We start from the raw sequence: 12,700 nt of genomic DNA, 5'->3' as shown, positions 1-12,700 counted from the left end.
TATATCACGTGACCAATTCTTATGTGTTTTATAAGAAACGTTTTAAATTTTTGTCATGGTTCCTGACCATTAAAAGTTAAAGTTAAAGTTTTTTTCGTCAGAGCGGGTGATACTCTTTGAAATACCATTCACTCAAAAAAATCTATTTTTTAATGTTTGGGCCAAAAATCTGACATAGCATCTTTAAGAGTTCAATACCATTTTTAGTTGAATAAACAAACAAAAATAACGATATATACCCAGTTATTTTCATCGTACAATTTATTACAATTGTTTCAAAGTATTACATGATTATTTTGTGTTTTGCAAGGGCTTTTTCCGTTTTCTTTTAGAAACGTACTTAGAAATGTGAAATAACAATACTTTGCAGATTGGACAGATTGACACTTTTGAAACAATTGTTTTGATCAGTTTGAAATATTTAGTTAGTAAAGAAATGTTTATGTAAATGTTTTGTTGTCATGGCAACGCTTGAGCAACTTTTCATGATTCAAAAGGAAAGTGCTAGCGATTGGAACCAGTTTTACCAAATGGCGACCAAAGTTTAAGGAAAACCACACCATTTCGAGTGATATTTGTGTTAATCGTTTTATTCTACTTTTAAAAATTGTTCCAATCAAATTTCATACCCAACGCTTTTATAGCACAAAGCACCCACTCCGAAGATTTGAAGGTATTCTATTGATTGGCAATAATTTGATTGTCGTTTTCATGCACAATAGTTAATACAATGAACAAAAGCTGCTGTTTCAAAATGACCCTATAAAATTAGAGGTTTTTCTTAAAAAAAAAAAAATCTTACCAAATTAACAATATCAGTAAATCAACAAGAACAAATAAAGTAAAACAAAACTTAAAATAGATCATTTCCGAAAAAGGCTTTGTGCGAGATCAAAATCAACAAAATTCATATATAAATGCCTTACCGATATCATATCACAATTGTCATCACAAAATGCAAATTTCATTATCCAACTAAAGAACACCCAAACGGATACAAAACGAGCCCGATGGTTTACCCGAGTCTTATTCCAGGCAGGGGAGTAACGAAAAGAAAAATTAAGAATTTCAGATAATTTTAATTCAGAATTTGGTGAAAATTATTAACTTGAGTCCTGATTTTGTTTTAATTCTAGTCAGGTATAAGTGTAATAATAATAATAATAATAATGATAAAAATATGTGAAGTGTGACTATAATCAGACTCCAAGAAACAGAGTTCACAAAAACTGCAGATGATTTTGAAGTTTGTTGACAGTTATGACTTGCTTTGGATAAGACAGTATTTGTATTTCAGTATGGAAATCTCTTAAACCAATGACTTGTATTATTTCATGTTTTCTTTTCACTGATAAACAATACTACATTGGATATACAATATATTATCATGTTTTTATTATTGACAATTATGTGTGTGCACCTTCGTAACCGACGAAAGACACGTCATTTGAGATCAAGGAAAGAACCGATATCATTAAGAAACGCCCAGTTTAAAAGTTTTAGGTGATTGCAACAATGGCTGAGGTGAAGCTCATGCTATGACGTCAGTACATTATGCACAACTCATTAAGCTATGAGTATTAATTTGTGGTTTATATGGAGAATATGGACAGCTGATGATTACCAACTTTGACACGGTGTTTGCCTATTATTGGTTTGCTTGAGTTCCACTAGCGGTACCACAGTCTTCTGGACGAAGGGCGCAGTCGAACTGGCATTTGGGACCCCCAAAGACGCCGCTACACCTGCATCTAGCATCACCGTCCGAGTCAATTGAGCAACAACCATGACTGCTACAGTTGTTTGTCTCAGACCCAACACGGAGGCATGCTAAGTTGGGGGACGGTGCCAATACGTCCAGACAGACGAAGGGTACAACTTGTGGTATGACACCACCATCAGTACCACTTCCCCCGGCTCCATTGGCTGAACCACAATCTTCTGGATGAAGGGCGCAGTTGAACTGGCAGTGGGGACCCCCATAGACGCCGCTACACCTGCATCTAGCATCACCGTCCGAGTCAATTGAGCAACAACCATGACTGCTACAGTTGTTTGTCTCAGACCCAACACGGAGGCATGCTAAGTTGGGGGACGGTGCCAATACGTCCAGACAGACGAAGGGTTCAACTTGTGGTATGACACCACCATCAGTACCACTTCCCCCGGCTCCATTGGCTGAACCACAATCTTCTGGATGAAGGGCGCAGTTGAACTGGCAGTGGGGACCCCCATAGACGCCGCTACACCTGCATCTAGCATCACCGTTCGAGTCAATTGAGCAACAACCATGACTGCTACAGTTGTTTGTCTCAGACCCAACACGGAGGCATGCTAAGTTGGGGGACGGTGCCAATACGTCCAGACAGACGAAGGGTTCAACTTGTGGTATGACACCACCATCAGTACCACTTCCCCCGGCTCCATTGGCTGAACCACAATCTTCTGGATGAAGGGCGCAGTTGAACTGGCAGTGGGGACCCCCATAGACGCCGCTACACCTGCATCTAGCATCACCGTCCGAGTCAATTGAGCAACAACCATGACTGCTACAGTTGTTTGTCTCCTCTGCTACGCGGAGGCATGGTAAGTTGGGGGACGGTGCCAATACATCCAGGCAGACGAAGGGCTCAACTTGTGATTTGACACCACCACCAGTTCCTCCGGTTCCTCCATTCTCGTTCTCAGCGTTGCTGTCTGATGAACTGCACCCAATTGGACTGCTAGCACAATCATACTGGCATTGATTGCCACCGTACCCATCCGAGCAACTGCATTTTGCTCCCCCACGAGCATCCGAGGAGCAACAGCCGCGATTATTACACTTGTTCATTTCAGTGAATACGAAACGGCAGCCAACAAGGTCAGTTGTTTCAGAACACATGAACGAGGTGCTGAACGTGTCTGGACCATTAGCATGGGTGGTAGTGTCGGACGGAGTCGAGCTGTCCACATTTGTGCGAGTACCTCCATCTTCTCCATTATCTGCAAAGAGCAAGGGAAACATGATGCTTAAAGGTTGATCAATTTGTAGCACTATATTATTCTATTGGCAGTTCACCTGGTATAATGCTGCCACCTAGCGTTACAAAGTCTCACATTGATATATCTAACACAAAATGCTTAAAAGTATAGAGCTTGTTCCAACTCGGACTCCAGTTCTGCTGATCGGGCTCCGTTTGGTGTGTCAGAACACTATGCACAATGATGAGCCCAATACTTGTGAGCCAAAGCCAGAGGCAGGGCCTAAAGCCTATTACTAGCCTATGCTTGGTGGAGAAGCCCCAAATGAAGTCACCTGTTAAACATTTTGTCAGATACAGAGGTTGCATATTACTTACCAGTATTACTACACGAACCGTCAGTTCCACATCGGCACAGGCAGGAATATGTACCGTCATCTTCAGTCAAACACACACTGTTGCCCGCGCACGGGTTGCTTGAACAGGGATCTGCAAATCAATACGTAAACTTGATATTTAAACACAATCATGACCAAACAATTTACCAACAAATTGTACTCGATCAAAGATTAGAATGCGAACTGACAATTGCTCGAAATAAAACAACATTTAACACTTGCCCTAGTAGCACCTTTTTAGACCTTGAAGTCAGGAAAGCTTACCTGGTTTGCTGCAATCCTTCCCCTTATAATTGTCTGGACACTTGCACATGTAATTGACGCCATCATTATAGTTAAGGTAGCAAGACCCTCCATTTTTACAGGGATCGAACGCACATGACACTATTAAAACAAAAATAATCAAAAGCGGATGATTAGAGATTGTTAGTGATTGGTAAAAAACCTTGGCAGTAAAGTTAGTTTGATATTGGACATTCACTTTATTATGTTTGTACAGCGAATATCGATGTTGCGTTTAAGATATTGGACATTGGACATTAACATCAGGTTTGTACAGTGAATGTCTACCTTGACACTTGGATATTGGATGTTGGACATCCACATATGTTTGTACAGGCGGCCTTCATTGGAATATGTTTCCCCACCCAACAGATGTGAGAAACTTAGCTTGAATAAATTATAAATATATTGTAAAGTATGAAAACAGCATATGATATTGAACAGTTAAAGACAGACGAGCTCTTACTTGCTTGTTGGCATTGTGGGCCGGCGAATTGAGCGGCGCATGTGCAAAGGTATCCACCGTTAATCGCTGGGGTACACGCCCCGCCATTTAGGCACGGAGAACTGTCACAAGGTGCAGCTGCAAAAATAATGAAGAAACAAAAACAGATGTGTTAGAATTTTGAATTTTGAATTTGGTGCGAGTGACAAAATGTTGTGGTCTTTTGGGGCAACGATAATAGAAAGTTGTGCCATATTATGGTGGCCAGTGGGGCATAGGCAAATGGACATATGGAAATTTAGTTATATTATTGCAATAGAATTCCGTTCAAGAGAAAAGCCACAAAACAAGACGGATCTGTAATTGAAAATCGAACACACAGACTCTTTTACTTGTTTGGATTGAACACCAACAAAAATGAAATGGAACTATAAAACAACTACGGGTCGACGATGGTCAGACCGTCAATCCCGGGGTCACAGGGAAATCTTTCCGTCGGAGAGTCGGTCCCCCATATATGGGAAATTAAAATTGGTTGGAGGAGGAGGATTCAAAAGAGGGCGCTATCAGAAGATGTTTGTACACAGTTTGCCGTAGAAGGGGGGACACACAGAATCTCCTGCCACACAGGCACTTCGTTTCTTTACCTGGGTCGCTCTCGCAGTGTGTTCCAGTGTGGCCCGAGGTACAGCTGCAGATGTACCGCATTGTGTCAGTACTAGAAGACAAACACATTCCACCATTCTGACATGGGTTACTATCGCATGCATCTGTAAGAAGAAGAATATTGTTTCTGAATTGGTTAACTGCCAATAATAGTAATGAGAGGACGAGCTCAAAAACGTTGTGCTTGTTTTCTCCTGAAATTATTTGTTTGTTCCCCGAAGTATCAAGTTGTTCATTCCTTAACAGAAACTTAAGACAAAGTTTTTCAAAATAACTGCTTTACGCATTTTTGTTTTCTTTTCTGTGAGAACGTCTTATTCCCAAATATTGACCGGACCTCAATATAACCCTAAATACATGTTCTATTATCGCAGTCTGGCCCTAAATATAACCAAAGTGTTGCCCCTCATTTTGAAAGCTCTTACTTTTTACCTTAGACCAGAAAAGTCGGAGTCTTGTACCTCAATGTAGCCCAGACCAAAATTAGACTGCATCTAAGAACATGTAGATCCGTGCTTTACATAGGCACGATGTCAAGTGGTATTACTTAGCCCAACACTACACTAAAATTCAACCAGGCATCTAAAGTTAATAGGCACAGGCTAATATATGTAAAATAGATTTGTGTTTTTTCATCTTATAACTTACTTATAACGATTTCGCAGTTTGTACCCTCTCTATTCGCTGGACACAAGCAAGCGTAACTGTTCCGTATTGACGAGGTTAAACATATTCCCGATACACATGGATTGGAGTCACATGGACCTGCCAAAAAGAAAAAGAACGTAGAAAAATGGCGAGGGCTGTTTTTTTTTAAGTATTAGTTAAATTATTCTTTCACAGCAGCAGAAACTTACCTCTTTGTTTGTGTCGTAGAGTTCTTGACAGACAAGCATATAGCGTCCCTTTTACTCAACGTTTCACAAATCAATTCCATGGATGATTAGATTAATTGTATGTACATAGCAATAACCTCAGAAAAACACAAATGTACTAGTGACTGGTTCCCCAGTAGGCAAATAAGTTTGATTGGACGAATGGCGGTAGTATTGGAAACATCATAGTTTAGTCAATCTATGCGAAAATGACTATCGCAACAGAAATGCCATTTTTCGGCAAATGACTCCTGAAGCCCTCTCACCAACATATCAACAAAGTACTAAACATATCAAATGCTGAAGACATCTAGAATCCAGCAACAAAGAAACACTTTAAGTTTTTCTTGTTATTATTTTATTCTATTTAAATTTTTGCCCTCTTTATTTCTCACTGGCGTGTGTAAAACATGTGTAGCGTTTTGTGGCCAATCGGAATACCTACTATAACCATGGAGGTAGAAAAAAGAACCTCCATGCTATAACCAAAAGCTTTTGTAGCTTACCGAACTGACAAGTGTCTCCGGAAAATCCTTCCTCACAGTTACAAGCATAACCAGTACCGTCTACTGATCGGAAGCACGATCCACGACCACACGGGTTAGGATCACAAGGGTTGGATGCTGGATTGCAATCAAGATAAACAATTATTAATTAAATATGCAAGACGGAAAATGGAGTTAAGTTGGAAAGTTTTAAACTCGGGAGGTCTGGTTGACGTTGTAGTATCTTTTACCACCTTCTGCTTCTAGGACCACGGTTCGAATTTGCGTGGATTGTGTTTTCAGACCCTACCTGATTGCGTGGTTTTTTTTTCTGGAATAATTCTCTTCTGAAATTTAAATTTTCTTCATTGTCTTATCTCCATTTGGCTATTGGCTATAAATGCAGTGATTAAGTTAACCTTTCTAAGGGTTTGTTGTAACTTCACCAATAGTCTGCGTCATTGTTATTATAGAAAGGTTTTTTGTTTAACTTTCAAAAACTTCACTTCTTCGCCAACAGTGAAGATAGATTTCAACTCACGTGCACTTTGTGTGATTGCGACGACCGCAAACACAATGACAAGTTGTATCTTCATGGCGTTAGTCACGTCGTCACTTCGGGCAGCGCGTGTAAATCTGTATTGGAAAGAGAAAAAACCAAGAGTATTTATAAATACTGACACTTAAAACTTAAACCGCTGACCGTATTCACATGACGCAGTTTGAGCAAGGCGCCCTTACAAAGAAGTCAGGGTGTTCTGTTGGCCAATCCTTGTCGAGCACGTCATACAAACCTAGCCTGAACATCTGATGCTGTCACATTTCGACAGGAGACCATCCCAGTACAGTTTATTTTTATGCATTGTTTTGTTGTTTTGTTTACACCAAATTCAGTTTAGTGCAATTTGTTATTTGCAACATAGTTCCAAGGGGACGAGTGGGACCCGGAGTATATCGACCTCAACCTCGTATTTTGTGTAATGAAGTCATTCAAGTTTAAAAAGACGGGTGCGGAGACTGACTCGACCTTAACCTAATTAATTATGCATCCATCATGTAGTGACGTAGGAGCCCACCTGATACATTCAATCACAGTAGTAATCAATCAATCAAACTGACAACCCGCTATTGGTGGATTGGCTTGAGTTTAAATTGTTGGTGTCAAACACTCAAGTTATCATAAAAATCATCTGAGCGAAACCCTCTAGACTCTTTACATTTAAAAAGAAAATGGGTGGGGGCTAAATGTGGTCGAGCTGCGAAATTAAACTATTAAATTGCCCTCAAGGTGTCGCCAAATCGAGACAATATTATGAATGTATACATAGTTTGGATTTAGCCTCTCCCATTTAATATTGCAGTCCGCATTTCTTTTACAAGATAGACTACCATGTGCCATATTGAGAGTCAGTCTTTATGTTGTAAGAAGAGCGAGTGCCATATATATATACAGTTCTGACAACCCTGTATTTCTGAAGGGGTGTTTGGCCTGTACCTGGAGGGAGTTTGGCCCTGACTAGGATGTCACACAGGTTTATAGAGTGGCGTACTATGAATACGTTTAGTTGCGATGCTTATAGGTATAGTAAAGTGTCCAACTCGTCAAAGTTGTCAAATTTAACACGAATGATGAGCACTCGCCTGATTTCGTTTATTAATTGAAAAGAAGTATTGTACGCACTGTATCCTTTCATTTTTTATATTAATAAATTTGTGGACAAACAATATACCAGACTGGTGTCAACAGGTATCCACTAGTTCAACAACAACAATATTTCTTTTGGAAGTGATTAGTGAGTCGTGGTGTTGGGATTCCAACCGCTTTCACTACACCGTAACCTTGACCGATGCACAGCCGGGCATGCCTTCACGATGTCATGCCGTGTCTGGATTATATTTAAAGTAATATTGCAACATTGATCCTTCTCAAAGAAAAACTGTTTTGTTTAGTAAATTTTGTTTATCATCTTCGTTGGGGTGATATTACACATAAAAAAATAAACCGTCATTAAAAATATTCGTTGAAATAGTTATGCCTGCTTTCAAGACAGGGTTACAGGCTTTAAATACTGAAGCCCCAAATTATTTGAATGTTCCATTGTTTGAATTGGAGACGCGAAGAAGAGGAGTCGTGAAATAACCAAGGACTATCTTAGCCACATATACATTTGCCTCTTTAAAGTTTATTTTTTAATTAAAGAAAATCATTTAACATAATACAAAATTGCCATTACAGATATCGTATCAGATACAGCCGTTGTTGACAAGTATTACTTAGACTTAATATGATCTGAATTGGCAGAGAATGCGAATTGATGTTCGTTTATTGCCTTTTTTAACAGGCTCGTCACATGTTGACAATTCTGGCCCTGGTTTTCAGTTTTAGTCTTTTGCTGATAAGAAACTGTTCATATTTTAAGGAAGGTTGCCATGGCTTGGCCAGCTATTTGCGACGTTTCGTATCTACTTCGACGTCTTAGTTGTTTGAACCAAAACTTCATTTTTTTTATGTGGCCTTCGAAGCCCATTATGGAGTAAGATTGACAACACAATTTCCTATTTATTGTTATTATTTGTTTTTTATTTGTAAGCTCTCAACTCAAACCTGAACTGAACCATTCTGAAACTTCCGCAGATTACACACAATAGTCACTGAACCAAATGTTGCATCAAAAAGATGGCAATTTATTATAGCCATTATCTGTCATGGCTGTACACTTCATTGCCTGCAAAAATAAACTGTCTAAGCATTTGAGCGAAAAATGTAATCTTGACGAATTATTCTCATTCAATTGTTAAGACAAGGTGTTTATTTTGCCCGCTAGGTATTCGCAAAATGTCGGGTAGCGATTATAATACTTTTGAAACTATACAAAAAGAGGAATTCGATTGGAATGCAGGTATGACTTTGACCGTGTCGCTCTCTCATTTTGCTGTTTTCGTTTTGCATCGATTCGTTTGTAGCTGACATTGTCGTTGTGTGACATGTTTCTTTAGAATTTTTACATCTGTTATAACAGAACAAACTCAATCTAATGACACTTTAGTCAACATAATGGTGTTTTGGGAATACAACCATCCCACTTGTTGAGGTCAGCATTTCTCGCCAAGTCAGGAACTAAATAACTGGACTAAGAACGGATATAACGACATCGCCCAGCCCCCTATATACATCTCTTTACAAAAGAAGTAAATGGAATGTACATTTTCTTGAATCTACCGTAAAATGAAACATGTTGTGATTACAGATTTAGCTTTTCAACTCCTCGCATATTTTTGTTGGTGCTAAATCCATTCAGTCAACTGACTTACACTCCCTGCCCACAAAAGAGAAAACTGAAGTAGGGCCTATACAACTATTTGTATAAGCGTTGTACATGGCCGAGTACGTGCTTTTTTGCTAAGTTAAGAATAATTCATTTGATATTATTAATTATGTAAATTCCTTTCTCATGATTTTAATTAAATTACTGTGCGAGCGAGCCTCTATAAACCGTTTGTGTAAGTGATTATAAACTCTGAAAGAAAACTATGTTTCTACTGATATCAAAATAACACGTTGTACATGCAAGACCGAGTAATTAGAACTAAAACATGACAAACAGATGTATATTTTGTTTAACCCTGTCCAAGGGTAAATTGGGGTACTCACTTTGTGAGAAAACAAAGCAGTCTATCTAATCACTATAATATTGTTCATTGTTGGTCCGTAGAAAACAGCTCCGTAGAAAAAAATCACTCCGCAGTTACATCATTGTTATTTTGATCATGACATCATCATCATCAGATGGTCAGCTCTTGTATTTCTGTTGAAAATTTAGAACAATTTGGCAATAACTGTATTTTTCGTGTTTTGAAAAACAAGTCTTTTCGGCAACCGGATATAGGGTGGGTGGGGCTACTTTGACCACAACGTAAACCCGAGACCAATCACTAAAATATGCCATTATTATCACTGACCAATCACGCGTATCTTTTTAAATTTGAAATTCTTATTATTTTTGGGCGTGTGTGCCAAATCATATTATTAGTATTTCTAGATCACTAGTGACCTTGATAGACAACAATGAATGGTCAGAAAATTCCCGGTAGCCTTACCATGAAAAAGTGATAAACCAACAGCTTTACATTCTTGTGGTTTAATGACGGTGAGCGTGATGGGAATACTTTAGAATATGTCCAAGTTGTCCAGGGGACCTGCGTCATTTAATCCTCCATACAAATTGCCATTTGTAGAAATACTTTCGTTTGAAGAAGGTGTTCAGTAAACTGTGTAGATTCAATTGTGGATTTATTTGCCCTTGGGGGAACATTTCCCAGGATAAAAATGTAGATGGTATTGACAGTTTGGCTGTAATTTACTCAATTTAGCCACAGGGTCGCATTGGGTCTGGTTAAGTTGCTTTGCTCTCACCTCTTAGGGTCATAGTGTAATTAATACAATGCGTCAACTCATACTCAGTCAAGTTGCAAACGCACAAATAATTCTTCTTGTTAAAATATTCTTGCAACTCGTACCTAACTCGTCCCCTATTAGGCCTAGGCCCCTATGTGCCGCGTATTGTTATTATAGGCTTTGGCTCCTCTACGGCTCTGGCTATATAGGCACTGTCCACCTGTTTGAAACACCGGACTGAATGTGTACGTGTTCAAAGTTATTGGTGAAGCCAATTAACAGCTTGTCACCAATTACAAGGCAAAGGTTAACTCATACCCAAGGTGACCGAAAGACTGATTTCGCAAACGTCACTTCCACCGTGGAAAATCTTAGTCTTTTGGAAAATTTTAAAAGACAGCCATGATATTCTTCATTTACAAATTTGCAATTTGCTTTTAAATGTACCCTGAAATGTGTACCAAAGCCCAATGACCATCCTCAGTCCTTGTACTCAAAGAAATGTCAATCAAAGTGTCCAACTTCTTGTTTAAAAAAAGGTATAAAAGACGCAGAAAAACAAAACTGAGAGCACGTTTTTCAATCGAATTAAACAATGCTTTATTCTGAAAATGATTGCTTGATTTGGGCAAAATGGCAACCGAAATGTCCAACTTTGATAACAACGCAGAGGTGCATTTTTTTGCATCAAGGCGTAAGGGAAAGTCGAAAGAGTAGTCGAGGCCCAACGTTAGAGTTGTGGAGATGTTTTATAGGATTTGTTGGTGGTGGGGAAACTATTGATTTAGAAATGCTATCACAAAGAAGTAACATAAGATCGACGACATAAATTTGAAAAACTATTGCTTATGCATTAAGTGTACGTTATGATATAAAACTCGTTTGTATTTAGTTTAATGCAATATTGTTGAGTTACAAGTGATGCTATATAATATATGCATTTTTTACCTCGGGGATTTTGCAATCGATGTTGCTTTGTCGAATGATGGACGGCCTCCCCTATGCATGGGGCGACCTGATACATTGTTTAGCTTTTATGTTTGCCTATATACCACGGGTCGTTCCAACTTCCAACTTCCGTTTTTGTTTATTTTGTTAGTATTTTATTTTGCCTTTACCATTTCGATTGTTTTAATCCTATAAAAATGTACAAACAAACACCATTGTTGCATTTGCGTGCCTTCATCTTCAGACCTAATGTCTTTCTCAGATTCAAACATTTTAAGGAGGGAGTCGTTAACCACAGTGTTTTATCGATTGCTCTCCTTTGCCTATCACATACCAAGTATCTTGTTAGGCTTGGTTTGAGTAATTATAAAACATGTCCAATGTCTTCAAGTACGTCTTTGCTGTTTTAAATGTTGCCGTAACCTTTTTTTTCGCATTCTAAAAGTTATACACAATTTCGATTAAAGCCAGACTAATATTAAATGGGTTATTTTTACCTTTGATCTTCTGTTGGGTTGGTAAAGTGAAGCACTGTTATCTCTGACCAGTCCTCTTGTTCAAATAAAAGAAAAACAAAAACGACGCTCCTTTTTCCGGTTCCTTTTTTTCTCTGAACAGCAAGGTGTTGTGATCTCTCCTTCCTACGCAGCTGTAATATTATTACACTTGATGGTCCAAGTTCACTCTTTTTATACCCTTAATGCTGTGCAACTTTCACTTCAGTAGACCCCAACAAAGAAAAAAATTCCCCTGGTGTATGAGCGTCAGCCGTCCTATTGAAATTGGTACTTCTTTTGTGTTGTGATGATGACGTATTCCAAATCGCTTTCACTTTTTTCCAGAAGGATCGTTTATATTTGCAGAAGAAAACTATTATGTCGACGGGGCTGGTTTTTATGTTTCAGCTGCCTAGCCGGACCGCACGTGCATCAGTGTTTGAGCTGACGTCACAATGCAAACAATTCGAACTATTTGAAATTTTTTGAATCAAAATTTCTATTGGAAAGGACCTTTTTGTGTTTACATTATATGAAGATGGTCAAGTCAATGGTTAACTATTTCCGATGCTTCAAATTTTTTTGCCAGAATTGATATATGTATATATGATTTTTTTCAAAGAAATAAATTGCACAGTTATTTTTTCATACCGCAAGTCTCAACTGGTTCAAACCAGTTTGAAACCAGTGGTTTTCGCTGTTTGTTTTCTCGTGAACAAAAAAAACCGGGAAAATAATAATCAAA

General features: G+C 38.6%; 1 protein-coding gene across 2 annotated transcripts; it reads right to left on the bottom strand.

The window, feature by feature from the left end:
- Positions 1–243: 243 nt before the first annotated feature.
- Positions 244–12,259, bottom strand: LOC117294417 (fibropellin-1-like). Of its 2 annotated transcripts, XM_033776805.1 has the most exons (10): positions 11,956–12,259; positions 9,767–9,920; positions 6,656–6,750; positions 6,136–6,252; positions 5,403–5,519; positions 4,736–4,858; positions 4,110–4,226; positions 3,626–3,745; positions 3,342–3,452; positions 244–2,985 (listed from the first exon to the last, which is right to left on the bottom strand). In XM_033776805.1, exons 3-10 carry the CDS (start codon positions 6,708–6,710, stop codon positions 1,649–1,651), a joined length of 2,097 nt encoding a protein of 698 aa, XP_033632696.1. In that variant the 5' UTR covers positions 6,711–6,750; positions 9,767–9,920; positions 11,956–12,259; the 3' UTR covers positions 244–1,648. The 2 variants fall into 2 exon arrangements, with proteins under 2 accessions (XP_033632696.1, XP_033632697.1); XM_033776806.1 differs by lacking the exon at positions 9,767–9,920.
- Positions 12,260–12,700: the final 441 nt, after the last annotated feature.

Source organism: Asterias rubens, chromosome 9 (assembly GCF_902459465.1).
Source record: "Asterias rubens chromosome 9, eAstRub1.3, whole genome shotgun sequence".
NCBI lineage: Eukaryota > Metazoa > Echinodermata > Asteroidea > Forcipulatida > Asteriidae > Asterias > Asterias rubens.
Note: the sequence above shows the minus strand (reverse complement) of the source record. Positions and strands in the feature narration are given on the sequence as shown.

Excerpts from the sequence above, each read along its gene's own strand:
- LOC117294417 (XM_033776805.1), bottom strand. The coding sequence starts at position 6,710 with ATGAAGATACAACTTGTCATTGTGTTTGCGGTCGTCGCAATCACACAA. Across the intron at positions 4,859-5,402 it reads AAACTGCGAAATCGTTATAA|ATGCATGCGATAGTAACCCA; the intron begins GTAAGTTATAAG and ends TTCTTCTTACAG. Across the intron at positions 2,986-3,341 it reads CGGTTCGTGTAGTAATACTG|ATAATGGAGAAGATGGAGGT; the intron begins GTAAGTAATATG and ends TGCTCTTTGCAG.